The sequence below is a fragment of the Xenopus laevis genome, chromosome 8L (genome assembly GCF_017654675.1).
Source record: "Xenopus laevis strain J_2021 chromosome 8L, Xenopus_laevis_v10.1, whole genome shotgun sequence".
Classification (NCBI taxonomy): Eukaryota; Metazoa; Chordata; class Amphibia; order Anura; family Pipidae; genus Xenopus; species Xenopus laevis.
In genome coordinates this window covers 29,895,198-29,922,927 of record NC_054385.1, presented here as the reverse complement: position 1 = coordinate 29,922,927, position 27,730 = coordinate 29,895,198, and the positions used below count along the sequence as shown (strand labels likewise).

The 27,730-nt window shown below is 41.5% G+C and overlaps 2 protein-coding genes across 3 annotated transcripts in view; one reads left to right on the top strand and one right to left on the bottom strand.

The window, feature by feature from the left end:
- LOC121396962 overlaps positions 1-27,730 on the bottom strand; it is a 338,181-nt gene that overhangs the window by 41,271 nt on the left and 269,180 nt on the right. The gene's annotated exons all lie outside the window — the stretch shown is intronic.
- The window catches only part of LOC121397285, a 59,759-nt gene continuing 47,534 nt past the window's right edge, over positions 15,506-27,730 (top strand). The window contains exons 1-2 of the mRNA XM_041573896.1: positions 15,506-15,881; positions 15,977-16,134. Coding sequence (XP_041429830.1) covers positions 15,506-15,881; positions 15,977-16,134 — 534 coding nt within the window. The remainder of the gene's footprint in view (positions 15,882-15,976; positions 16,135-27,730) is intronic.

The window sequence follows — 27,730 nt, the reverse complement described above, 5'->3', positions numbered from 1 at the left end:
TATGCTAGAATTAACTAGAATTGTGGTGTAATTCCACTTCTGTAAAAAGATATAGGCTTCTAAGTGTCCAAAAATGAAAGTAAAATATATTTCCCATAATACAAACACAGAAACATGATTTATTTTATATGAGAGAACACAGCAGATTTGGAAAGTTCTATATCTCCTGAATGCGCCAATACGAATATATTTTATGGAGATTTCTCACTTGTATAGATCAAACACTCCAAGCAGTCAAATTTCCAAAGCGCTGCTCCACAAAACTGCATACTTCTGATTTCAAGGCCAAACATTCCACTAACAGTAGGTTTACCCTAGAAAACTACACATTATTAGAAAGAACAGATTCTGGCGAATCCTAAATAAGTAAATATGTATTTGTACAGCCAGCACAGAGCATAGGTATTCCCCTGTACTAAGCACAATTCAGCAGGAACAGCCCCTAAGTTTGCTGTACAGAGAGTCCTGGCTTTCTTTATGGCAGCTGAGATTCTAGCTATCTGTATAACAGATATGATATATAATATAAATTCCAGGAGTCCACTGAACATTTTGTTGCCCATTGTACATAGGATTAATAAAGTATCTGGCGTTTAGACAACCCCAAAATGAAGTTAGTGCATACAAATGCCTCTGCAGCTGTATCTGGGGTGCGCAGGCGCATTAGCGGGCGCAGTTATCGTTGGTGACTCAGAAGATACTCACCACGTTCCACTCCCTCCTGTTCTGCTCCTGACTTTGGCAAAGTTCTTGCTTTGTTGGAACCAATTTAAAGCTACGACTTGGCTGCTTCCTAGACTTGATTCTTCTCTTCTCCTCTGGCTTTGATGTTTCACTGACTTGGGACTAACCGGCTTCCGTCTGCACTCGCTTCACGTCTTCCTTTTTCCCTAGAAAAGTTTGGAAGTGTAAATTTGCTGTTAGATGGCTATCTCCTGCAAAGATATTGCACTTTTTTTACTGGCTCTCTGGAACAAGACTTGTGTTTAAAGGGGTGCTACACCTTTAAGTTAGTTAGTTTGTCATAGCATGGCCGATTCTGAAAAACTTTTCAATTGTTCCTCATTTATTTTCTATCGTTTTTTTTTTTGTTTTTTTTTCTTCAATTATTTGCCTGCTTCTTCTGACTCTTTCCAGCTTTCAAAAGGGGGTCACAGACTAATCTTAAAAACAAATGCCCTGTAACGCTACAAATGTATAGTCATTGATACTTTTTATTACTCTTCTGTCTATGCAGGCCCTCTCCTATTCAAATGCATGGTTGCTAGGGTAATTTGGACCATAACAACCAGATGACTGAAATCGCAAACGGGAGAGATGCTGAATAAAAAGCTAAATAACTCAAATGCAAGTGCAAATTGTCTCAGAATATCCCTCTCTACGTCATACTAAACATTAATTTAAAGGTGAACACCCCTTTAACTATTTACGGACTTTCACTCTGCAAAGAGACTTGAATTTAAAGGGCACCTGTTGGGTGGCTGAATGACCCAATTAAATGTAGATTGGTGCTAGACCTGGTAAAAAAAAATCCTGTGCCAACATAGTAGTTCTTCGGGAGCCACATTTTCAAGGCAGTATAGGCTGTTTGCTCTAAAAAGACCATGGGTGGGCTGGGATACAACTCCACTTATTCCACCAACTCATCTGGAATCACCACCCTAATAGCCTGATCGACACCATTCCGACTTGGAAACCTGCAGTGAGACACTAAGGGTCACTATTAATTCATACATGGGTATATACAACTCCTAGAACTAGTCATAGTGACATCTACATACCTCCAGACAAATACAAGAGGTCCTCTGCACTCAACCCATTATCAATATATTTAAGACATAGACATTTTGTGTATACTGCTACTGAAAAATGCCTTACCCTTTAAACAAAACAGGGATTGTTTGTCCATATATTGCAATATATTTAAGCTGGCCAACTACGTCAGTCATCCCATATCTGCCCAGTCCTACGCTCAATTTTCATCTGATGCATTAAGAATTCAATTGCTTAATTATACATTTATACAAAGGGACTAAGTTTTACCTGCAACTTACTAGCTGCTTTCAAAGTAAAACTCCCAAACTTGGCTGCCCTTTTATTAGACACCAGTGGGATCACCCTTCCCAGCTATAGTCAGGTGGAAAGGGTCTTTATGTATTTTGTGATCACAGCCTCATTGCACCCCCGCCTAATGTTTTTAAAAATTAGTGTTGAGCACAACTTTCCCTTGTTTGTTATATCTTTATACCTCCACCATACCATGAGAAGTGCACAACACACCTCCACACGCAGTAGTAATAGCTATGGGGGATTTTAACACAATACTTGACATGTTCCTGGACAGGCTTCGTAGGAGCCCAAATGAACTCACAGAAACTATCACCACTTTGGGCCCACTAATGGCCTCAGGGGGAATCATGGAGGAAAACTCATCCAGAACTTAGGCAATACTCCTCCTTCTCCCAGTCACATATGATCCTCTCAAGACAAGACATGGCATTTGCCAACAGCCAAACCGTGGGTATGCACTAGGTACCTCCCCTGGGGGTAATAGACCATGTTCCAGCTTCAGCTAAATGTATCCTCGCTTTAAGAATGGGTTGGATTGCTTTTTAGCAAGTGGGGGAATACAGGGTTATTGGAGATAGCTCATAGTACACGTTGATCCAGGGACTAGTCCAATTGCCATTTTGGAGTCAGGAAAGAATTTTTTTCCCCTCTGAGGCAAATTGGAGAGTCTTCAGATTGTTTTGTTTTTTTTGCCTTTCTCTGGATCAACAAGCAGTTGGGCAGATTATTAAAAAAAAACTAAAAGGTCGAACTTGATGGATGTGTGTCTATTTTCAACCTTACTTACTATGTTACTATGTTATAGCCAAACCTAGGTGGTCTTTGCACCCCACATGGATGCATATTCTAGATAGCAGTGACTGGAGGAAGACATGGCAGAGATTAACAAGATAAATAGGGGGGTAGTAGATCAGTTCACGCAGTGGGAAGCCCTAAAGGCCACATGGGCTGCTCAACTCTGAAATTAAAGGAGAATTCAAACTGTGAATTGGGGGGTGACGTGGGGGAAAAAACTCGTACCCCCCTCACTAGGTAGACCCCTCCACCATACCATATGCCTGTATAAATTGTACATCCAAAAACCCCAACCCCCATCCTAGAACACCCACTGATACGCAATAGCTTAATTATATGGCACCAGCTAAACAAAAACTGTTCACTGGCTCCATATCCATCACCACTGACCCCAATAAGAAACAATACTGACTACTGACCTGGGATTGAAGACAAGGGATATGAAACTGCTATTGGGCTCCAGAGTCATCAATCGAAGCACCTTCTAGGCACGGAAAAAGACCAAGAACAGCAATGAGTTGGGAACAAGTGGAGGTACCTACAGCTGAAACGTTCTATCAATAGGAAATACTGTGTGTAGACCACTAACCAGCTTTGAAACATATAGCGCTATAAATACACGTCACAGACTCTTTCTGACATACAGGGTCCTGTTGGAACACAAACTCCCCAATTTACCCAACTATACTAAGTCTTAGGAAATGGACTTAAACCTAAATCCCTGAGCAAGATTGGCTGGACATATTCCAAATAATCACAAAATGCAATAAATACCAAGAACAATGGTAACCTCCATCTCTACCTATAGTAGGGATCCCCTACAAGCACAGGACTTCCTGGTTGTACCAGATTAAGCAACAGCAGCAGCACGGATTTATACCATGGCTGATGAATGAATGGGTACAACAAATATGGCAGCGCAGTAACTGCACTGTATATCAATAGGCCACACATACAAAGCAATGTACTTAATAGGCTGTGTATGTAGTGCACATCTAATTAGAAATAAATGCCATATAAACCTCACTCATAACAAGGGACACTTCCCCTTTAAGGGCAGGGAACAGAGGTGACTTTCAACCTAGCGATTTGACAGTTGGTTTAGTCCGTTGGTTGGCACTGTGGTGAGAGGTAAGCAAACTTTCCCTCTGGGAATTTTTTTTCCAAGTAACCCTTATTTTAGTGCAAAAAGAGGGGGAATTGGGGCAATGTCTGCCCAAAGGCTAGCGGGTGTTGTGCCTCTCACTGATTTAAGTGAATTTAGAGATTTTCCCCATGTGCTTGGGAGATGCCTTTAATCTTAGTGTTGGTTGGCAGACACAGACCCTGGATTTGGCAATTAATGCAGGGCTGAAAGCAAATATTCACATTATCTCCTCAAAGTAACATTTGGGGACCCCTGTGCCACACCATAAGCTGATTAATTTGTGTTCCCAGTACTGACAGGCTCCTTAGAGATTTGCCCTTTGCCCCCTGGGTGTATGATGTGCCCTGCTCTCTAGCAACATTGTAGCTAAATACATGTTCCCTTTATACAAGTCTGGAACTAGGGGAGAACAGCAGATGCACGTGCCATGGGGACAGTTCGGGGGTGATAACAAATAAGTGGAGGACATACAGCAAGGTCCCATAGAAGAGAGGAGACTTCACCCTAGGGATTTGACAGTTGGTTTAGTCCGTTGGTTGGATCTATGTTAAGTGTATATTCCCTCTGAGAGATTTTCTGACAAATAACCTTTACTATAGTAAAAGAAAGACGGGAAAAGGTTGGGTGATGCCCCCAGACTAGCGGATGTTGCTCCTCTCCCTGATTTTAGTGAATTTGGAGACTTTTCCCATAAAATGTGCTTGGGAGATGCCTTTAATGTTAGTGCTGGTTGGGAGACACAGACCAGGATTTGGCAGTTATTCAGGGCTTTCAGCAAATTGACTGTGTGAGGAAACTTCCAGCATTCTAGAGACTGAGGCCCAGTACCTGCTAGAAGTGACACAAAGCTCAAGTTTAGGGGAAAATAGATCTCTGCCTTCCTCTGTATTATATAGGAAATATTAAGTACTAAATTCATTAACTTGCCTTTTTATTCTCTTTTCTATACAGATTGCTACAGTGCTTTTCCTGATTTTTTGGACAGCGACTTCTGTGCTTCACACCTGCCTAATATCACCTGGGATTTTCTTTGGCTTCTCCATTGTTCAGTTAATAACATCTTCATCTGAACAGTGTAAGAGAGAGCCAGGGGTTCCTTAGGGAAGGCCCCCCTCGGGGTGGCCCGGCCTTGTGCCGCCCCCTATTTTTTTCCCCTTAGGAAAATCTTCTTTAAGAGGTAATCTTGCAAATTCAACTGATACAACACATCATTTCTTCTTCAGCGAATCTGTCCTAAATTCACTTGGAGGGTGGAGTCCCACGTGGCTTTGTGCATATGAGCCCATACGGTTACTGTATATGGGATTTATAAGAAGCAAATCCATCAGCAGCATTAATAATGGGCTTTTATCATTGAGTGGAACAATGTTTCATATAAATGGGGGAATAAAGATAAGGAAATAAATGGATGGCCTGCCTTTTAGTTAACTTTTAGTATGTTATAGGATGGATAGATAATTCTAAGCAACTTTCAATTGGTCTTCATTAATGTTTTTAAAAGCTGCTGAAAAAAAGCTAAATAACTCAAAAACCACAAACAATAAAAAATGATAACCAATGAAAATTGTCTGAGAATATCAATCTCTACATCATACACAAAAACATAATTTTAACCATTTAACTGTGACTTCATTTTGCCTGATTATGTCCATTTGTCCTTTTAGATTTCGACGATGGAGAAATCATTGAGAAATCCATCTCTCAAGGTAATGCCTGTGTGTAAAAAAATCTTCTCTCATCTGAACTGGTGTTTCCATTTCACTCTTCTATATAAGCTCTCCATAAGCAGCTGTCTGTCTGTCTGTCTGTCTGCACTGTTTCCTTTATACATATAGGTGGGAGCTGCCATACCATTTGCCTTTGTGCAGGTAGAACCGATATCCACAGAATCCAATCACTATGTTTATTTCCTTTTCAGAATAAAATGTCCTTATTCCTGGCATGTTTGCCCCATAGAAACCCCAAACCCTTTTCTGTCTCTACTCTCCTCAGAGCGAGACTGACTATGAGCAGCATTTAGAGCCCTTTAGTATTCTGTCACTAATGCTCTTTCCTTTCACTTACAGACGCTGTACTCCATCCTGAAGAACTTCAGGGAGGAATATACAGACTTTGAGGCCCTTGCCTCTTATTACGGTAAAATTCAATATTCTTTGTCAGTTCCTAATGCTGTTAGTTTTATTATATGTGAATTATTTTCCCCCTTTAGCTCAGTATTTAATGGAAATGTGTTTTTCCTGCAGAAGATCACTACCGGGTTCAATACAGCAAGAACTTCAACATGTAAGTAAAACATAAATGGACATGTTGGGAATCATTTGATATTGCCCCTGGGCTAATTGCAAGGGCAATAAGGCTGGGAAATATTTTATTAATGCTCAGTGGTATTTTTCATTTTCAGAAAACATTTCCTTCTTACGTGTGTTGAGGACCCGAGGATGAGGGCCAAGGAGAACATTGCCCAATACAGTTTAATGCTCGACTCACTGGTATGTAATGCATAATAGAAGTTTTGATAAATAGGGAACAAATGATATTAGATTGCCAGCTCTTATCTCACACTTCTTTATTTATGTTACAGGAAGTGCTCAAGAGGGAACGTGCTGCCCTCAAGAATGCCAAGCTGCCTCCTGTAAGTGTCACTAGTATTATTATTATTATTATAGGAGAGGTTATTATTCACTGTGTGTCTCTATAATAATTAAGAACAATATTATTTATTCTATCTCCTGCTCCCCTGGGAGGGGGGGGGCATCTAAAGTCACCCATCCAAGTGCCATTTTAACCAGCAACAAAAATGGGGTTATGCACAGACACTGCGTAGAGTTTTATCACAAGGGGCCACATGGGCACAATAATGGCATTGGTACAAAGAAGCGTTTAACACTGACTCTCTTCTTCCACAGGGTCATCCAACACGACTGCAAAACCGGAGGCAGAAATATGAGTATCAGCGGCTGGAGAATGTAAGTTCACCTGGGATCACTGTCCCTGATGCTTTTCTTGGGTGTTTAAAATGTACTATTAGCAGCACATATACAGGCATAATCCTAATTGTCTCCTTTCTTTCCCCTTTGCTCCTATCCTTGTGCCTACCCTGTGCTCACAGACCATCAAACATCATTTTCGGCATTTTCACATCGAGCTCTTGAGGGAGCAGAAGCTGCGGGAAGCTGCTGGGTATGTACTTTGCAATTAACACTTTCAATTACAGTTACTGGCACATAACATATTTAAAAAATAGATGTTCTCTCATAGCTCTGGGTGCTTTGGCCATACTAATAACAAATAGCACAGAAACTTGTGGAACTTTTTTAGGTCCCTACAACCATAGCACCTATCTCAGCATGTATCACTGGGTGAAACCCAGCATGGAACTTACTCAACTCAGTAACTGCCCAATGTGTTACAGTAGGGACAGGTGTGTAGCAGGTATAATGTTATCACTTAGGTACAAGTCTATCTGGCTATTTTAATCCTCCAGTGATCAGAACTGTAGTTGCAATACTTTGGAAACAAATGACAATAATGACTCAATATTTTACATTTTCTTCCCTTCAAACCTAGTAAGAAACAAACGCACAAACAAGCTCCTGCAGCTAAAGAAAAGGAGTATGGAGCCACTGCAGCAGCAGAAGAGGGAGCCCTTGCCTCACAGGGGAAAGAAGGAGCAAAAGAGAAAGAAGAGGAGGAAGAAGCAGCTCCCGGAGAAGAACAGCAAGCTCTTGAAGAGAATGAGAAAGAGGGAGCAGAAGAAGGAGGTCCTGCAGAAGATCAAGCCCCTGCAGTGGAGGAGAAGATGGAGGAGCAATCTCCTGCAGTGCAAGAACAGGTAGGAATAAAGAGGAAAAGAAATGAAGAGCAAGCTCCAGCAGCGGAGAATAAAGAAGAGGGATCGGATGGAGAAGAAGAAGCTCCTCCGGAGGAAGAAAGGCTGACCCTCCGGAAACGGCCAAGGAAGGACTACAGAGGATTTAGGTATTGGCTATTGCTTTTCATCTGCAGATGCCCCATGTTGGCCAGTGCACCTCTATTTCACTTCCTGGTGTTCCAATCATATGGGCTATCTGCCCGAATGAGTAGAATAATAGAATGGCGGTCACAGTGGGTATGGCTCCTTATACACTCACGTGCTAAATGGTCATGGTGCGTAACTGCTAGGCCGGTGTAGGGGTGCCTTTAGGTTGTGCCAGGTACTCTGGGTAAGAATCTGGCCAAGACTACAGATATCAGTTCTGGTTCTCTAGTAGGCCAATGAGGGGGGAGGTAGGTAACTCTGATAGGACTGCTGTAGCATTGGCTCACATATCCACCTTTGATCATGGGTTTCTCACTGGAAGCAAGACTGGCACCACTTGATCAATATAAAAAGAAAAGGTGCCATGCCAGGTAGTGGATATGCTATAGAGCCAGAATTAGCCTTTTATATAATAAAAAAAAACAAGTATTAGTCTGTAATGAATTCTTATTTTAACAATTTCTAAAATTTTTCTTTTCAGCGTTCCACCAGAAGACTCTTCAGACAGTTCTGCTGCCACAGACGCAACCCTGCTCCTTGCATGCCTTCTGTGGCTGTTTATGCATATCTGTGTGTTTGTGTGTGTCTGTGTGTGTCTGTGAGTGTTTGTCTATGTTTGTGTGTCTGTGTCTAGCCATGATCCAGGGTATAATCCGACTGCCGTTTGAAGGAGTCAGGAAGGAATTTTTACCCTCAGTTCAAATTGGCCAAGTGCTGGGGTTTTTTGCCTTCCTCTGGATCATCAGCTGTTGATTATTGTTGATGCCCAACAATAATTGGATATTTAAATCAATAAATCTCCTGTTCCCACCAACAGGTTTCCCATAAACATGTCTCTGTGTTTTTAATTGAATAACTATGGTGAATATTAAAGGGAGGGTCTCCTGTGCCTCATTCTGCTTAAGGTGACTGACCAATTGTGTGAAGGGATGTGCGTTTGTGTGTATCTAAATAATACCGCTGGGACTGATGAACATCTGCAAGTGCAGAACAGGGTTGGGTAAAACTGTTTGGTGTTGCTCATAGAGGGGTTAATTGAAGAACTGGATGGTTTAATATCTCTGCAGGTGAGTTGCTACAGTGAGCTCTGCTGTGGAACTTGGCTAATATGTACATGATGGAGTTGAAAGACACAGATATAAGGTCACTCTACCTACTATAGTATTATACATACTGAACTCCAATGATTAAAATGTATTAAATATTGCTTTACTCAATAGACCATGAGCCAACAGAATTTCTAAGATTGTGCCCCATTGATACTATAACAGGCATTTAATAAATGGATATGCTTGATATAGGGGGATGTTTATGATGGATTAGTTTTTAGGTAACTCTCTGTACAGGTTATAAGAAGCTTTTGTGGTGGTAGTGGTGGTGGGGGTCCGGCTAATGGACAGAGAAGCATTACATTCCTTCTCACCCTCACACAATCCCCTCTAAGGTCGACTGTCAGCAGAATTAACTCCTGTAGCAACACAGTACTCCACATTCAGAACTCCATGGACTTTGTCAACAAAATGCATGAGGTAAAACAGGAGACCAATGAGACTATGGGGTCCTATGATGTTACATCTCTTTTCACGTGCATACCCACATCTGAGATAATTGGAAGGCAATTAAAAGACAATGTGTGTATGTAACTTCTTTGACTTACCTGGAAGGGGTATCTGTTCCTGCAAGCATTGCTGAGATCAGTGATCACAATCTCGACACCTTTAATCCGAGCCAAATCAATGGCACCACGGAAAGAGAGTATTTTCTGGAAAGGAAAGGACAGTATATAAGTATAAAGGAACATACTGGGGGAGCTGGTACTGTGTATTATTTGACATGTGCCAATACAGTTAACAAATAGTGACCGATGTTTATAAACCAAGTGAGAATGAGGAGTCCATTGATATTGGGAGGTTGCTAAGAGATACATTGTTTCAAAAGTCAGAACCAGCAGTTCAGAAAACAGAAAGGGAGTAACAGCCAATCAAAATGACAGTTACACGTGACTATAAACTTAGGGAGAATGAGGAATTAATTGACATTGGAAAGTTGCTTACAGTTACATTGTTTCAAAAGTCAGAACCAGCAGTTAAGAGAACAGAAAGAGACAGACAGGTAATTGCAGTGACAGTTACACATGTCTATAAACCTAGTGAGAATGAGGAATGAATTGAAATTTGGAAGTTGCTTAGAGTTACATCGTTTAAGGGTCAGAGGTACATTGTTTCAGGAGTTAGAACCAGCAGTTCAGAGAACATAAAAGAATGAGGAATAAATGGATATTGAAAACTTCTTAGAGGTACGTTGTTTCAGGACTAAGAACCAGCAGTTCGGAGAATAGAAAAAAATGAGTAATGAATGGATATTGGAAAGCTGCTTAGAGTTACATTGTTTCAGGAGTCCGAACCAGCAGTTCAGAGAATAGAAAAAAATGAGGAATGAAAGGATATTGGAAAAATTGCATAGAGGTACATTGTTTCAGGAGTTATAACCAGCAATTCTGAGGACAGAAAAGAATGAAGAATGAATGGATATTGGGAAGCTGCTTAGAGTTACATTTTTATCAGCCAAAAAAGTTTTTGAATGGAGTTCCTCTTTAACCCTTTCACTGATTTGGTACTTTTATTGCCTGACCATTTTTTAACATTTTGCGCTCTTTCACTTAAGGGGCCTTTATTGGGCGGGTCTTTTAGTTTGACCAGAAAAACAATATAAAGTTTTTTAGGACAACCTAAGCTTTCAAAATATGCTAGAATTTTGGTGTATTTCCACTTCTGTAAAAAGATATTGGTTTCTAAGTGTCTAAAAAATGAAAGAAAAATCATGTTTCCCATAAATTAAACACATATATCAGTAACACAATTTATTTATGTAAGAGAACACAGCAGATTTGAAAATGTTTTCTATGTCTCCTGAATGCGCCAATACCAAATATATATATGATCCAAATATGCTTATCATTTAAAGTAGGGAGTATGTTGTCTCTTATAGTATATGAGTGATGCTCAAAGATCTCTGTATAGCTCAACCTGCAGCCTCATGACTTTATATGGTGACAGAACCCCTCAGTGATAGCAAATATCCTTAACATTTACGGTAGGGGGCACACAATCTCTTAAAATAGCTGTGTGATACTTAGGGTCCACTGTATAACAGTCCACAGTCTTGTGTCTTTTATAATCACAGAATCCCTCAGTTACATCCAACGCCCATATCATTTAGGGGGTACAGTATCCTTTATAGTCCCCTGTATCACTTAGCCTGTAGCTCTGTGCCTTTACATGGTCACAACCTCTCAGTGACTTCTAATATCCGTACAATTTACAGTGGGGTTGCAGTATACCTTATAATACGAGTGATAGTCAACTGACTAACTCAGCCTGCAGCCATATGCATTTATATGGTCCTGAACCCCTCAGTGACTTTTAATATCCTTAAAATTTACAGTGGGGGTACATTATCCCATATAATACTTGGATGATACTCAGAGTTCCCTCTATAACTCAGCCTGCAGCCTTGTGCCTTTATATGGTGACAGAATCCCTCAGCAACATCTAATATCCTTATAATTTACTGAAAGGGGGTGCATAATCCCTTATAATACACAAGTGATACTCAGAGTTCCCTTTATAACTCAGCCTTGTGCGTTTGTATGATTGCAGAATCAACCGCTTAGTGAAATCGAATATCATTATTTACTAGGGATGCACCGAATCCACTTTTTTGGATTCGGCCGAACCCCCGAATCCTTCACGAAGGATTCGGCCGAATACCGAACCGAATCCGAACCCTAATTTGCATATGCAAATTAGGGGTGGGAAGGGGAAAACATTTTTTACTTCCTTGTTTTCTGACAAAAAGTCACGCAATTTCCCTCCCTGCCCCTAATTTGCATATGCAAATTAGGATTCGGTTCGGCCGGGCAGAGGGATTTGGTCGAATCCGAATCCTGCTGAAAAAGGCCGAATCCCGAACCGAATCCTGGATTCGGTGCATCCCTATTATTTACAGTAGGGTAGGGGTACAGTTTCACTTGCATCCATCTATTTCAGATAAAAATGTCTAGATGGTCTGCCTGCTTATAAAGAGGATCATTTGCAAGGTGCAACAAAATGTTTTGTTTGTACTTTGCATTTAGCCCTATGGGCTGCACCCAAAGAGCTGTGCCTTATTATAAATACACTGAATTCTAAGAGGAAGAGTGGTGAACAGTGAGTTTCCAGGTACCCACATCGCTTGTTCTTCATTCAAGCAACAGGCTGTACCTGAGTCTACAAGACACAGAAAAGACATAATTAACTAACTATGGCAAGTGTTAAGCACAGAGTTGCTTTGCAGATGACGTGTTATGCTCTGATCTTTGCAACAGATTTTTCATCTGGCTCTAAATGCGGAGTGCAACAACTGCCCTGGAAGCAAGTGCTCTGTTCATAAAGGGGCACAATTTTACACTTCTTAGTGCTCTTGCATTTGGGTCTGGGTAATGATAATTGATCCAAAAGAGTTTAAATTCATTTAAAAAAATGAAATTGCCAGATTAGTGTGGAAAAGTGTAGAAGCTATTGTAATACACAACTGGTGTGCATTCTGGGGCTAAATAGCCCTGATGTTAAACTGTATAACTTAAAAGAATTAGATCTCAAGGTGCAGCTGTAAATAGGGCAGAGCAAATTTCTATATATGTGAAGGGAAGGCTGTGTAATCCTTTTCAGTAGATGATTTTGTTACAGCTAGAGATGGTCCATGGACGGAATATTAATACTAAAACAGGAATCTGACCAGTAACTCTACCTTTCCACTTAAAGGAGAAGGAAATCCCCAGGGCGCTAAACCCCTCCCCCCTGTGCTGGCCGGCATCTTCTGGCACATGCGCAGTAGGAACAGGTACCGGTACGGCTCTACCGCGCATGTGCCGAATGTCACGAAGTGAAATCGGAAAACTTCGTGACATTCGGCGCATGCGCAGTAGAGCCGTACCGGTACCTGTTCCTACTGCGCATGCGCCAGAAGACGCCGGTCAGAGCAGGAAGAAGACGCGCGTGGAGAAGATGGCGACTGCGAACTCCGTGGACAGGACCTGCGCAGAGGGGTGAGTAAAAAGTTAGGGGCATTTGCCCAGGGGGACAGGTAGGCCAGGGGGGAGGAGGGAGCAGCACAGGGGAGGGGGGAGGGGTTTAGCGCCCTGGGGATTTCCTTCTCCTTTAAAGAGTGATCATGCAAAATATTACATATTCATAAATCATCCTGTGCCAATATTCAGCCTGTGTCTATTCAGCTTTCTTCTCCCATCCCTCATCTGTGTTTCTAATATAGTTAGTTAGGCAAAAATGTAATGTATAAAGGCTGGAGTAACTGGATGTGTAACATAACAGAATACTACTTCCTGCTTTTCAGCTCTCTAAATCTGAGTTAGTTAGCAACTTGAGGTGGCAACGTGGGACATAAGTGTTCAGTGAGTTTGCAATTGATCCTCAGCATTCAGCTCATATTCAAAAGCAAACAGTTATGACCCATGTGACCCCCCTCAAGTCACTGATTGGTTGCTGCCTGGTAGAAACCAAGAGAGCTGCAAAGCAGGGAGTTGTGTTCTGACATCCAGTCACTCCAGCCTTTATACATTACATTTTTGGCTAACTAATGTAACTCTAATCTGGGCTATCCAGACCACAAGTGGTTAATTGTCCAGCTAATGGTAATGAGCATGGGTTACATTGGACTCACACATCAGGATCAGGGCATTCGCTAAGTGGAAGTCTCCCATAAAGGTGTAGTGGAACTACAACACTCAGGCTACTGTACATGACATAGGAAAAAGATTGGATGCCAGGAGGTTCTTAGGGTGAAACAAATGGATGGTTTATTTAGCACAGGCAAATGACCACAGGTTTACTCACGTATGAGGAGGTATTAACATATCACAGTTTCAAGTAGATAGAGGAGGATGATACAGCAATGAAGGATGTGACTCCCATAAGGCATAGTAGTCAAGCGTACATCAATTCCCTCAGGCAGATACACCTCTAAGTGGTCTGGATCCCATCCAGTGGAGTGGTTAGGGAGAAGAAGTCTAGCCTAACACCTATCCACTGTGGTCCCTTCACTAAAGGCATACAAGGAAACTATTTGGGAAGCTACTCCCTGCTACTGATCCTTGATGGAGCACACAACTGCTCTATTTCACTCTCCTAGAGAGTCTATGAAACAATCTATCCCGCACTTACTAATCCTCATTCATGGGGATTCTTGGTCCCCAACTTAAACACTAAAGGTGCTGTCCCTTTAGGGTGGTGGCTTTACTGGGCCTTGGTGTACCCAGGCTCAATGGGAACAACCTAGCTGGAAGAACACCAGGTGCCAAAGAGGAAGAACCACCCCTTTCCACACACTATATTAAAGTGTGGTAGGAAGTGTTCATTACACCCTTTGCCCAATAATTACTGGTTTTGCCAATAAAGCTAGAAATTAGATACATAGGCTTTTGCCTAGTAACTAGGGAAGTAAAGGGTAAAGCCATAGGAACATAGTAAAACCTATGGGTCCCTACACTCCCTATATTGGATTTTTTTTATTTTGCACAGTCTATCTACAGTATTTACTAGTTATTATTTTGTTCACTGAACTGTCGCTTCATCACAGGGTCATGCACAGCTAGGGTTGCCACCTTTTCTAAAAAAATTTACCAGCCGGTGGGGGGCAGGAATAAAAGGGGGCAGTCTGTGACGTAAAAAGGGGCAGAGCCGGGGGCGTGGCCTGGTGCTGATCCGGAGTAGACGCATGTACTAAGTGCTCACGTGACTTGGGGCCTCCAAAGCCGAGAAAATCGATTTGAAAAGATGACTAAGCGAGGGAAACAAAAAGGGAAGTCGACTCCACAAGAGACACCCTCCAAAAGCGGTATAGTATAGTTTTTCAGCGCTAAAGAAAGCAGCAGCAGTCCGAAAGAGGCCAAGCGGCAGCCATCTTGGGAAGCGGGCCTAGACGAAGAAGCAGCCCGGGAAAGCAGTAACGCAACCTCGAGTCCTATTATTCCTCCACAGAATCCACTGACGGCGGACGGGGTGGAACCTGGAGTCGCTGGCCCCACAAATTACGAGCAAAGTGGTAGACGCTTCTAGCCCTTCAGGGGCAGTAAAGGAACCAAAACGACAGCTAGCATCCCATGAGCCTAACACAATTGAGGCAATCCAAGGGGGCCATGTCTGTTTGACCTCAGTGGGGAATTCTATGATGGCGGAAGGCCTAGCAGGTGCGCATGTACAATTGTCGCAAGTGCACAACGAATATGCAATGGACATGCAAGCAATTAAAAACCTGATAGTAATCTCCCTACAAAAACGGATCTTGTGACACACATGGCCCAACTAGAACAATCGCTGAGGGTGGAAATAACAACTATTAATAACCATATACAGCTTCTGGGTGCTAAAGTCACTACACTTGAAGAACAGCAGGGAGAGCATACTAAAAATATAGAGACTATGCAAGAGATGCTTGCAGCACAGTCAATACAGCTGTTTCACTTACAACAACATGTGGATGATCAAGAGAATAGGAGTCGGAGGAATAATATACGCATTAAGGGTTTGCCTGAAGCCACTGGGCCAGAGGATCTCCATCCTTCAATACAGGACATCTTTAACAATCTGCTTGGTCGCCCGAATGGCACCCACCTCGAGATGGACTGTGTGCATCGTGAAACGCGCCCTTTTAATCCAGACGCCAAATACCCTAGAGATGTCATCTGCAGGATCCATTTTTATGCAGAGAAAGAACAGATCATGCGTAAGGCAAATGAAAGGAGGGAAATTGATTTTGACGGAGCAAAGCTCAAGATCTTTTCGGACTTGTCGAAACGTACCTTATCGCAAAGAAGAGCCTTACGCCCACTACTACAAGTCCTGCAAGAAAAGGGTATCAAATACAGGTGGGTTTCCCATTTGCTCTAATAGCCTCAGATAAAGGGCGAACGGCAGTGCTCAAAACACCAATGGACTTGGAAGGCTTTCTAAAGCGGCTAAGTTTACCGCAGATCGCATTACCGGCCTGGACGCACCCACAATGGAACCACAGAGGAGAGCGACTTGAAGATGCAACAACAAGGATTTTTGTAAATTCACTTAAAGTAACCTACTGCCTTTAATCTGGAATACAAAGGACTAATGAGGACCAGTCATCTCAAGATGTCTTGCCGCTAGATCCAAAGGGAAAATGTATTTATCTTTTCTCTTTTTTTTTTTTTTTTTTTGCTACCCTCACCAGCGATACATTCGACTTCTAATTGCGAACTACCCACGACAATGAAAGGGCAGATAGTCCAAGCAAGTAAACCCTAACTTGGGTGAAATGAAAGGACTGCTTTTTTTTCTCTCTTCTATTTTCGTTTTTCTTTCTCCCTTTCTTGTTATCTCTATTTTTTATGTATATAAGCACTGATGAGCGGTGGAGTCGACGCCTAGCGGATGGACTATAATTTTGCCTCGGGTCAGGGTGTATAACAGATATACTTCTTTGTACAAGTTCACTTGGTCCAGATGGCACACGAAGGTACATCTTTATTAGTGAAACTGTCTTGATGGCTATGTATAGTTAAGAAATAGACCTGGATCTGGCTCTACAAAGGGGAAGCCAAACTAATAATTATTGTCTATAGCAAGAAATGTAAACTATGGCGGTACCTGAGCGGCTATGCATCTATCTATACTTTATACTAGGTTGACTCACTAGGAAGCCCTCAGATCGTTATGCCAGTTTCCGGCATTTCATTTCACTTCATTTCCTACTACAACTAAAATTGGGAAAGACAAAAAAAATAATAAAAACGGGGGAAAAAAGGGAAAGGCAGAGAGGAGAAAGTGAAAAAAGGGTAAAAAAAAAAAAAGGAAAGGGAAAAAAAAAAGAAAGGTGAGAGAGGGAAAGGGGAAAAGGAAAGGAGAAAAAAAGGGAAAAAATTAATAAGTGGAAAAATAGGAAAAGGAAAAGAAGGAATGAGAAAGTAAAGGAAAAGAGAAGAGGAAAAAAAAAAAGAAAAAGGATGTTAAATATAAAATATAATCAATGAAACAATCTTAAATGGCTTTGGAGGCCCGCCCCCTCCATCTCAGTGAAGTCTAGAACTGTAATGGTATTGGCCCCAGACCTTGCTCCCCACCCTAGGGAACACATGGGTTTGATACCTGTGATTACAAAAGTGTATTTAGTTTCATGTTTGATGTTCATTTGTGGAACCCCTCGTTATGACACAGTTCCGAAAGTTTTATTTTTTGAACCCAAGGGAAACATGCCCTGCATATTGGCAAGTCAAAATTTTTGACAATGGCTAATCTAAGAATAACTACATTGAACTGCAGAGGCATGAACACACTGGAGAAAAGGTCACAATTGTTATATGAAATGCATAAGTCCAAAACTGATATTTTACTTCTCCAGGAGACTCACTTTTAAGAGGGACATAGGCCAGCCTTCACTAATAAATATTTTACTACCTGGTTTTTTAATGATAATCCTGAAGCTAGGACAAAAGGTACAGCTATAGCTATACATCGTAATTGTACACATCACTTGATCGAATTTAAGAAAGATAATGTTGGACGAGTATTAGCAATTAAAATTGAGATCCAGCAGTCTGTCATAACGATTGTTAATCTCTATGCACCAAATGTTAACCAACCTCAATTTTTAGATAAGTCATTTCAATTATTGTCAGAATTGATGGAGGGGGTGGTAGTGGTAGGAGGGGACCTGAACATAGCCTTAGAGCCATTACTAGATGTATCCTCAGGGAAAACGAGCCTCTCATACGACAACTTAAAAAAGCCAAAACTGTACTGTATAATCAACAATTGGTGGACAGTTGGAGGTTTCATCATCCATCTACCAAAGATTTACACACTATTCAGTGCCACATAACCAATATAGTCGGATTGATTACTTATTTACTTCCCATCACATTTTAGAATGGATTAGACATGCGGAGATAGGCCCTCAGACCTGTTCGGATCATCATCCGGTTCATCTTGATTTAAATATCCCTAATCTACCCAAACGCACCTGGACATGGCGACTCAATGAATCTCTTTTAGTCGATGCTTTATGTCTTAAAGAATTACAAGAAGTGATTACAAATTTTAAGTCAGACCACAAGGACGACTCTATGTCTTGTCTAACGAAATGGCACACTCTGAAATGCATGCTCCGGGGCACTTTAATTAAACACGGAGCCAGAATTAAAAGACAAAGGGCGAAAACCATGACTGAGTTATTACAAAAAATCCAATCCCTGGAACGGTCACATAAACAATCCCTGTCTCTGCAGGTATTGGGTAATTTAGTCAAGGCACGACAAGAATTACTAGCACTTACACAGCAACACTACAGGAGATTCATTGAAAAATGCAGGGGAAAGTGTTATGAATTAAATAGTAAATGTGGAAGCCTGTTAGCTAAACAGTTGAAAAGGAAACAAATGACTACCAACATCCCCCATATACAGACTAAAGATGGTTCTATCACCCATCTATCCATAGAAGTAGCGGAAACTTTTAGACGCTACTATGCAACATTGTATAGTATTAACAACCCCACTGCTTCAAACTCTTCACCAGAAATGTTAGATTATATTAAAAATTCTTCCCAAGTAACGCTCCATGACTCTGGAATGCAAGACTCATTAGCCCAGCCCTTTACTTTGGAAGAACTTAAAGAGGCCATTAGCACTACCCCGAATGGGAAAAGCCCGGGGCCTGACGGCTTTTCAGTGGGAATGTGCAAATCCATGGGGGAAGCCCTCTCCCCTGTTATGCTTGATGCATTCAATTCCATTTCGGATCTCTCGCCTCCCTCCCCGGAATTTTTAGAGGCTACTATTACACTAATTTTAAAACCTGGCAAAGATCCAAAGAATTGTTCCAGCTACAGACCTATTTCATCATTGAATGTAGACACTAAACTGTACGCAAAACTGTTAAGTAATAGAATAAAGCCATTATTGAATGATTTGATCCACCTAGACCAGGTGGGGTTTGTACCCGGGAGAGAGGCGAGAGACAATACATTAAAGGTTTTTTCACTCATACATCATGTCCAGAAGGAGAAAACGCCTGTTCTCTTGCTGTCATTGGATGCAGAAAAGGCCTTTGACAGGGTGAGTTGGGCCTTCCTCAGGGCTGCAATGCTGCAGGCAGGCTGGGGTGATAAATTTGTATCCAAAGTGATGGCTTTATACACCATACCTTAAGCCAAGGTTAGCGTTAATGGAATTTTATCGGAATCGTTTAAACTATCTAATGGGACTCGTCGGGGGTGCCCCTTATCCCCGCTGCTTTACATCTTGACCATGGAGCATTTATTAAATGCCATTAGAATGAACCAGTTGATACTTGGACCACAAATTTCAGACCAAGAGGTCAAAACTGCCGCTTTTGCGGATGACCTTTTGATATTCTTTAGATCCCCCTTTCTATCTATACCTCATCTTCTTACAGAATAGGCAAAATTTGGGAAATACAGTAACTTTAAAGTTAATGCAACTAAGTCAGAAGCTCTGGATATCTCATTATCGCAAGGGGAGGCCCACTGTATACAGGAAAATTTTCCATTTGCTTGGCAAACACATTCCCTTAAATACCTGGGGATACAAATACCACGAGACCTGACTCAGACTGCAGCGTTAAACTATAACAAATTGTTAACTCAACTTAAGCAGGATCTTAAAACCTGGGAGCCGCTGAAACTGACGTGGTTTGGCAGAATTAATGCCATAAAAATGGTTATATTACCAAAATATTTATATTATTTCCAGACCATACCTCATCAGCTGCCCCCAAAGATGTTTCAGAAAATAAATAACGCCTTGATTCAATTTGTTTGGGAGAATAAGCCACTGAGATTAAAACAAGTAGTCCTATTTACACATAAACGAAGAGGGGGCCTTGGACTTCCGGACATGCAATCATATTACCAGGCGGCAAATTATCAGCGTATAGTAGACTGCTTCCACCACAAACACTGCAAACTATGGACTCAACTTGAACAAAACAAGATCAAGCAGCCTCTAACGGCCTTACCCTGGCTAAAACCGTCTGAGCGACTTAATAAACAAGTATTGCCCCTTATTATACAAACAGCCCTCTCTGTATGGGATAAAATAACCCTAACAATCCCACTATCAAAACGTCCAGGGCCACTGACTCCGCTGATTGGGAACCCCAATTTCCCTCCGGGGCTCCTCAACAAAGGATTCCTTCACAAACGCAGACATGAAACGCTTCCCTTCACCCTGGTCAAAAGTCCCACTGGAGTAGCTCCCCTTCGTGTCATAGTTGGTGACTTAGCAAATTATTTCCCCTTTAAATTTATGCATCACCAATTAGTACATTGGTTTCAGATACATCCTGAGAAGTCCGAATTATTGACAGATCTGACGTTGTTTGATGAGTTATGCTTGGTTCCAGAAATGCCACAGTATACTATATCGCAGATTTATAATATTATTCGGAACCTCAAACAAGTGCAATTCCCGACTTATACTGAAAAATGGGCAAAAGATCTCAACCGCAGAGTGGATCACTAGTTTTAAACTGACTCATGCAATGGCTACTGCTTGTAAAGCCCAAGAAACAAATTATAAAATTCTCTCTCGTTGGTATAGATGCCCAGTGGTCTTGCATAAGATGTTCCCCGCTACCTCCAACAAATGCTGGAGACGTAATGTACACAAGGGAGATATGATTCATATATATGGTGGGAGTGTCATATGCTTCAAGGTTATTGGGTAGCAATTTTAAACTGTATATCAAAAGTCATAGCTATAGATCTCCCTTTAGATCCTGGATTAGCACTACTGTCAATACCACCTCCCCATTTCACTATCATAAAGAAAGCTTTCCTAGCTTTTGCATTAACAGCAGCCAAGGCAGTAATACCCAGATTCTGGAAACAGAGTCGCACACCTCCAATGGGTGACTGGATAAAAGAACTCAATCCCATTATGCGCAATGAAGAGTTGGTTTCTTTTCAAATAAAACACAAGATAACTATGTACGTACATGGTCTGCTTGGACCCTATTCAAGGAAACTCCTGACTATGCTAACATGTTGGTTATTTAAGGGTATGATGGAAAATAGCAGATTGCCCTTTGTGATAACGAATTGTGTCCTGTTTACCAACCGATATTATGGTATAAAATTGGGTTCAATATATTCCCTCCATAGTTTAGAGGGAGGGTAAAAGTAGTAGTCAGGAATTGTGTCCCCGTCCCCCCTTGTTATTACTGTTTTGTAATTTTTTTTTCCTTTTTGATATGAAAGTGCATAAGCACGGATAAAGAGGGCACAACTAAAATTTTGTGTTAAAAGCAAAGGGGTGAATGTCTGTTGGATGTTTGCACAGTAGATATATACCCTATCGTTTGTGAGTGTGTATTATTGACATATATGATGTTTTATCCATGCTTTGTACATCTCTACTCTTATTTTGTCAAACCAAATGTATTGTGTATGTTTTGAGTTTGGAAAATGGAAAATAAAGAGTATACAAAAAAAAAAAAAGGGGCAGAGCCACGCACAGTGACGCAAAAGAGGGTGGAACAACACACGCAATGGACAGAAACCTGAGCGAATTGGGTGCGGGCCAAGGGTTTTTTCTTACGGGATTACCGGGATTACAAATTACCGACAACTACATTGCCAACTAAATTTATAATAGTGGCCCCGGTCTTGGCAGGTGTTTTACCAGCTAGGCTGTAAAAATACCGGCTGGATGGCAACCCTATGCACAGCCTATCTGTAACGGTTGGAACCCTGGATCTAGAACCAATGCTAAGCACCCTGGTCTCGGCTCGTGCTTCTGCCTGTAGCAGCTGCCTTTGGCCTCGGGAGGAGCCCTCAGCTACTCAGATGCCGCCAGGTCTTAAAACGAGAAGTGCAAGGCGAAAAGTTCTCAACAAGCATAGCAAAGCTAAGTCTTTTGGGTGGGTAGAAGGTCGTGGTACAAGGTGTAAGACAGAATCGTAGTCAGGACAGGCTAGGTCGAGGCAGGCAGAGAATAAGCAAAGTCAGGCAGGCAAGAGTCAAACCGGAAGATCAATCAGAAGGGATTTAGCTGAAGAGGTAGTCAGTATACAGGAAAGGGTCAGGATTCAGAAGTCAGAATAGTCAAAAGCCAGGCAGGGGTCACAACAGGAATCAAACAGGTTCAAAACAGAATAGCAGAATGCTCAAATAGCACCAAGAACAAACTCCTATAACGGGCAATGATAGAAAAAATGAGCTCCCTTATATACCCATTTGAAACTCGTGCCAATGCTCACGTTTGCACTCTGGCGTCTTCACACCAGCGCGCCCGCGTCAATATAAAAAACGAGACGCGGGCGCCCTAAGTAGCCACAATGGCGGCTGAAGAGGAGCGGTGCGGCGGCTGGACCACCAAGTACGGTTTTTATTACACTATCTACAGTATTCACCTCATTTTTCTTTTTACACTGAACAATTCCTTTAAATATGAAGTCTAATAATGTTTAAGGACCACAGCGAAGAGCATTAAGTTGCACGCCTCCCAGTGCTTTTGACATGGACAGAAAAATAATTTTTAATAAGTTTTTAAATGTGATAATAGTTATCCCTACCTGTGTATTTTATGGCTATTGCTATTTCATTCAAAGGTATGACCTGTACCTGCAGACCATAAACCCTGAGCTTGCCGTTGTGTGGACGAGGATGAAACCTAAAGGTTTATCTGTGAGTCATGAGGGTTTGGGCTGACATATTGCTACTGTATCAGGCAGGTAGTGGGCCTATCTTTTCCCAGGGCCATGCACACTGTTGAAACCCATTTCTCAGCCCCTCCAGTAACATTAGTTCTACTACTGTCCCAACCCGCAGTGACACAAGGAGAACTAAACTCCCATTCTAATACCTACCCTACCCTCCATAGTCCCACCCCTCCCTGCTCCCCCCAGGACAGGAGTTAACACAAGTAAATACCCCTAAGCCGGTAATTACCCCCTTGTTGCAGAAATAGCGCAGTGGAGCTCAAGGGGTCATCTTCAGCCGCTTCAGTAAACTCCGGGCCTTCTTCTGGTCCTTTGGTAATTTTCATCACTTTCGGCGCATGCGCAGTTGTAGCGAACCCGGGAAAATGCTCCAACTGTGCATGCGCCAATACGGAGCTCCCTTAATGAGATTAATAATGCCAGTACAATCAGAGTGTCTTTAGGGCAATGGAATAATAGGCGTTAGTATTGCTTCACATTAAAATTAATGGGTATTACTACTGAATCATGGATTTGCTGAATCAATGATCAGAGTTTAAGACGAACAATGAAACCATATCCAAACATTAATGTGCACATTCAAATATTAGCTAAATAAATCGCATCATTGAGAAGAAAACAGCTGTTTTCTGCTTTAAAGCAATGCCTTTAAGGGTGCAGGTTATAAAGGGGTTCACACTTATGGTAACTTTTAGTATGTTATAGGACGGCTAACCCTAAGCAACTTTTCAACTGGTCATCATTTTTTGTTTTTTAAAGTTTTTGAATTATTTGCATTCTTCTTCCAGCTTTCAAATGAGGGACAGTGATCCCATCTAGAAAACAAATGCCCTGTAATGTTACAAATGTATTGTTATTGCTACTTTTTTATTACTTATCTTTCTATTCAGTCCCTCCCTATTCATATTCCAGTCTTAAGCACCTTATGTGGAATTTAATTGATATTGGGAAGTTGCTCTGAGTTACATTGTTTCAGGAGTCAGATCCAGCAGTTCAGAGAACAAAAAGTGACTGTGACACATGTCTATAAACCCAATGAGATTGAGGAATAAATATATGTTGGGAAGCTGCTTAGAGTTACATTTTTATCCGCCAAAAAAGTTCTTGGATGGAGTTCCACTTTAACCCTTTCACTGTCAGCTTATTTGACTGATTTGGTACTTTTATTGCCAGACCTTTTTTCTATCTTTCAGTTTAGGGGCCTTTCCTGGGAGGGTCTTTTAGTTTACCCAGGAAAAAAATATATTGTTTTTTTTAAGGACAACCTAAGCTTTCAAAATATGCTAGAATTGTGGTGTAATTCCACATCTGTAAAAAGATATAGGCTTCTAAGTGTCTAAAAAATGAAAATCAAATTTATATTTGGAAAGTTCTATGTCTCCTGAATGCGCCAATACAAAATATATATAGTTTTATGGAGATTTCTCACTTGTATAGATAAAGAAAAGGAATCCTGGGAATGAATTGCAAAAGGATTCCTTTTCTTTATTTAAATCTGTATGAGGCAGTCTCCTCAACCCTAATGACTTCTATGCAAAATCACTTGTATAGATGAACCACTACAAGCAGCACAAAACTGCATACTTCTGATTTCAAGGCCAAACATTCCACTAACAGTAGGTTTACCCTAGAAAATGACACATTATTAGAAAGAACAGATTCTGGCGAATCCAACATAAGTAAATATATATTTGTACAGCCAGCAGAGAGTATAGTTCCCTTGTACTAAGCACAATTCAGCAAGAACAGCCCCTAAGTTTGCTGTACAGAGTCCTGGCTTTTTTAATGGCAGCTGAGATTCTAGTTATCTGTATAAGAGATGAATTCCAGGGGTCCACTGAACATTTTGTTGCCCATTGTACATAGGACTAATAAAGTATCTGCCGTACCCCAAAATGAGGTTAGTGCATACACATGCCTCTGCAGCTGTATCTGGGGTGCGCAGGCACATTAGCGGGCGCAGTTATCGTTGGTGACTCAGAAGATACTACCAAATTCCACTCCTGTTCTGCTCCTCACTTTGGCAAAGTTCTCGCTTCATTGGAACCAATTTAAAGCTACGACTTGGCTCCTTCCTAGACTTGATTCTTCTCCTCTGGCTTTGATGTTTCATTGACTTGGGACTAACCGGCTTCCGTCTGCACTCGCTTCACCTCTTCCTTTTCCCTACAAAAGTTTGGAAGTGTAAATTTGCTGTTAGATGGCTTTCTCCTGCAAAGATATTGCACTTTTTTACTGGCTCTTTGGAACAAGACTTGTGTTTAAAGGGGTGCTACACCTTTAAGTTAGTTAGTATGTCATAGCGTGGCCGATTCTAATAAACTTTTCAGTTGTTCTTCATTGTTTCTTTTCTATAATTTTTTCAATTATTTGCCTGCTTCTTCCGACTCTTTCCTGCTTTCAAAAGGGGGTCACTGACCCATCTTAAAAACAAATGCCCTGTAACGCTACAAATGTATAGTCATTGATACTTTTTATTACTCTTCTGTCTATTCAGGCCCTCTCCTACTAATATTCCTGTCTCTCATTCAAATGCATGGCTGCTAGGGTAATTTGAACCCTAGCAACTAGATGGCTGAAATCGCAAATGGGAGAGATGCTGAATAAAAAGCTAAATAACTCAAAAACCATAAATAATGAAAACCGATTGCAAATTGTCTCAGAATATCCCTCTCTACGTCACACTAAACGTTAATTTAAAGGTGAACAACCCCTTTAACTATTTACTGACAGTCTCCCTAGAACAATACTTGTGTTTTACTATTTACTGACTTTCTCCCTGCAAAGAGACTTGTGTTTAAAGGGCACCTGTTGGGTGGCTGAATGACCCAATTAAACGTAGATTGGTGTTAGACCTGGTACAAAAAAAGCAGGTGTCAACATAGTGGTTCTTCAGGAACCACATTTTGAAGACAGTTTAAGCTATGGCGCTAAAAAGACCATGGGTGGGCTGGAGTACCGGGAGTACCACTCCACTTATTCCACCAACTCATCTGGAGTCACCACCCTAATAGCCAGGTTGGAAGCAGAAGAAAGATATGTGCAACTCCGCTAGAAGAATCTGCACCGAGGGGTAAGTATGGAGTCTACCTGGGGTGGGGGGGTACAAGTTTTTCCCCCCACAGGTTGAATTCTCCATTAAGGGGTTCAAAAAGTAAGCACAGAAAGCTCAAGAGGAGCTAGAGAACCGAGTTAAAGCCCTACAGGATGAGCTGGCTGTCCACCAAGTTTAACCAATTGCAAACAGAGCAGGAACAACTCAATATTCTTGATTTTGAGAGCAGGCAGGGAGAATGCTAGCGCAACTGGATAGAGTACAGACAACTACCCTGCCATTACCCTACTAAAACTCCCCACTAGAGAAACTAACAACCGACCCAACCCGTATTCAACAAAACTCTAACAGACTTCTTTGCCTCCCTATATAGCTCCAGGCTCAGCAAAGACCACCTGGGAAAAATACACCAATTCCTGGACTCCCTTAACTATCACAAACTTTCACCTGACCATGCCAGTGTTTTTAGACTAACTGTGACTGAAGTGCAGAAGCCATAGACTTGTTCCCTAATGGTCTGCCCATAGAATTCTACAAGCCTCACAGTAAGTCCATCAAATTGAGCTGACGTAGTAATTATCTTTATTAATAACTTATCAGCATTATATTGTGACATTTATATTCTGTATATTGTGAGTGGGTCCCTAAGCTCAGTAAGTGACGGCAGCACAGAGCATGTGCAGTAAATCAGCAGAAAAGAAGATGGGGAGCTACTGGGGCACATTTGGAGACACAGATCTTTACTGCTAAAGGGCTGTGGTTGCCTTGGGCTGGTACAGAAGCACAAAACCTAATGTACAATATTTCTAGCTAATTCTTTAGTTCAACATTAGTTTGAAGGAACCACAGTGATACGGGTAACCCACTGGTTGCACTGGTAAAGAAAGGCCACTCCAAGTGGAAATTCTCACTGGTGTATAGGAGGATCCAGGAGTATATAAACAATAAGTCTGAGTTCAAGTGCCCGGTAGCCTGGGAAGCAGAGGTGGACAACCTGACATATACACAATGGCAAAAGATACTTTAGATGTAAAATCCTACAGCTTTATCTTGTGTATAGGGCTAATCATACCCAAGAAAAAAGTTGCACAGAATAAACTCGGGAGCTCTCACCACTATGCCTTTGCTGCAAACAGCATATTGCAGTTTCGCACCCTTTTGGAATACCCAGCACTCCAAAGATACTGGGCAGAAATAGTCTCTACCCTAAATGAATACTTACCTAATAAGGTCGCTTTAGACTAGGGATGCACCGAATCCAGGACTCGGCCTTTTTAAGCAGGATTCGGATTGGGCCGAATCCTTCTGCCTGACCGAACCCGCGTATGCAAATGAGAGGCCGGGAAGGAAAATCGAGTGACTTTTTGTCACAAAACAGGAAAGTAAAAAATGTTTTCCCCTTCCCACCCCTAATTTGCATATGCAAATTAGGGTTAGGATTCAGTATTCGGCCGAAAAATTCAAGAAGGATTCGGCCAAATCCAAAATAGTGGATTCGGCGCATCCCTACTTTAGATCCTATGGCCTACATCCTGTCTATAAGGCTTTCAAAAGGCAACAGCCCTGCCATTGCTTGCTTGCTAACCCAAGCAATTTCTGCTAATCTATTTCCTATACAAATTAGTCTGTACCATATGCCTGTATAAATTGTACATCCAAAAACCCCAACCCTCATCCTAGAACACCCACTGATACGCAATAGCTTAATTATATGGCACCAGCTAAAAAAAACTGTTCACTGGCTCCATATCCATCACCACTGACCCCAATAAGAAACAATACTGACTACTTACCTGGGATTGAAGATAAGGGATACACAACTGTTTTTGGGGTCCAGAATCTTCAATCGAGGCACCTTCTAGGCAGGGAAAAAGACCATA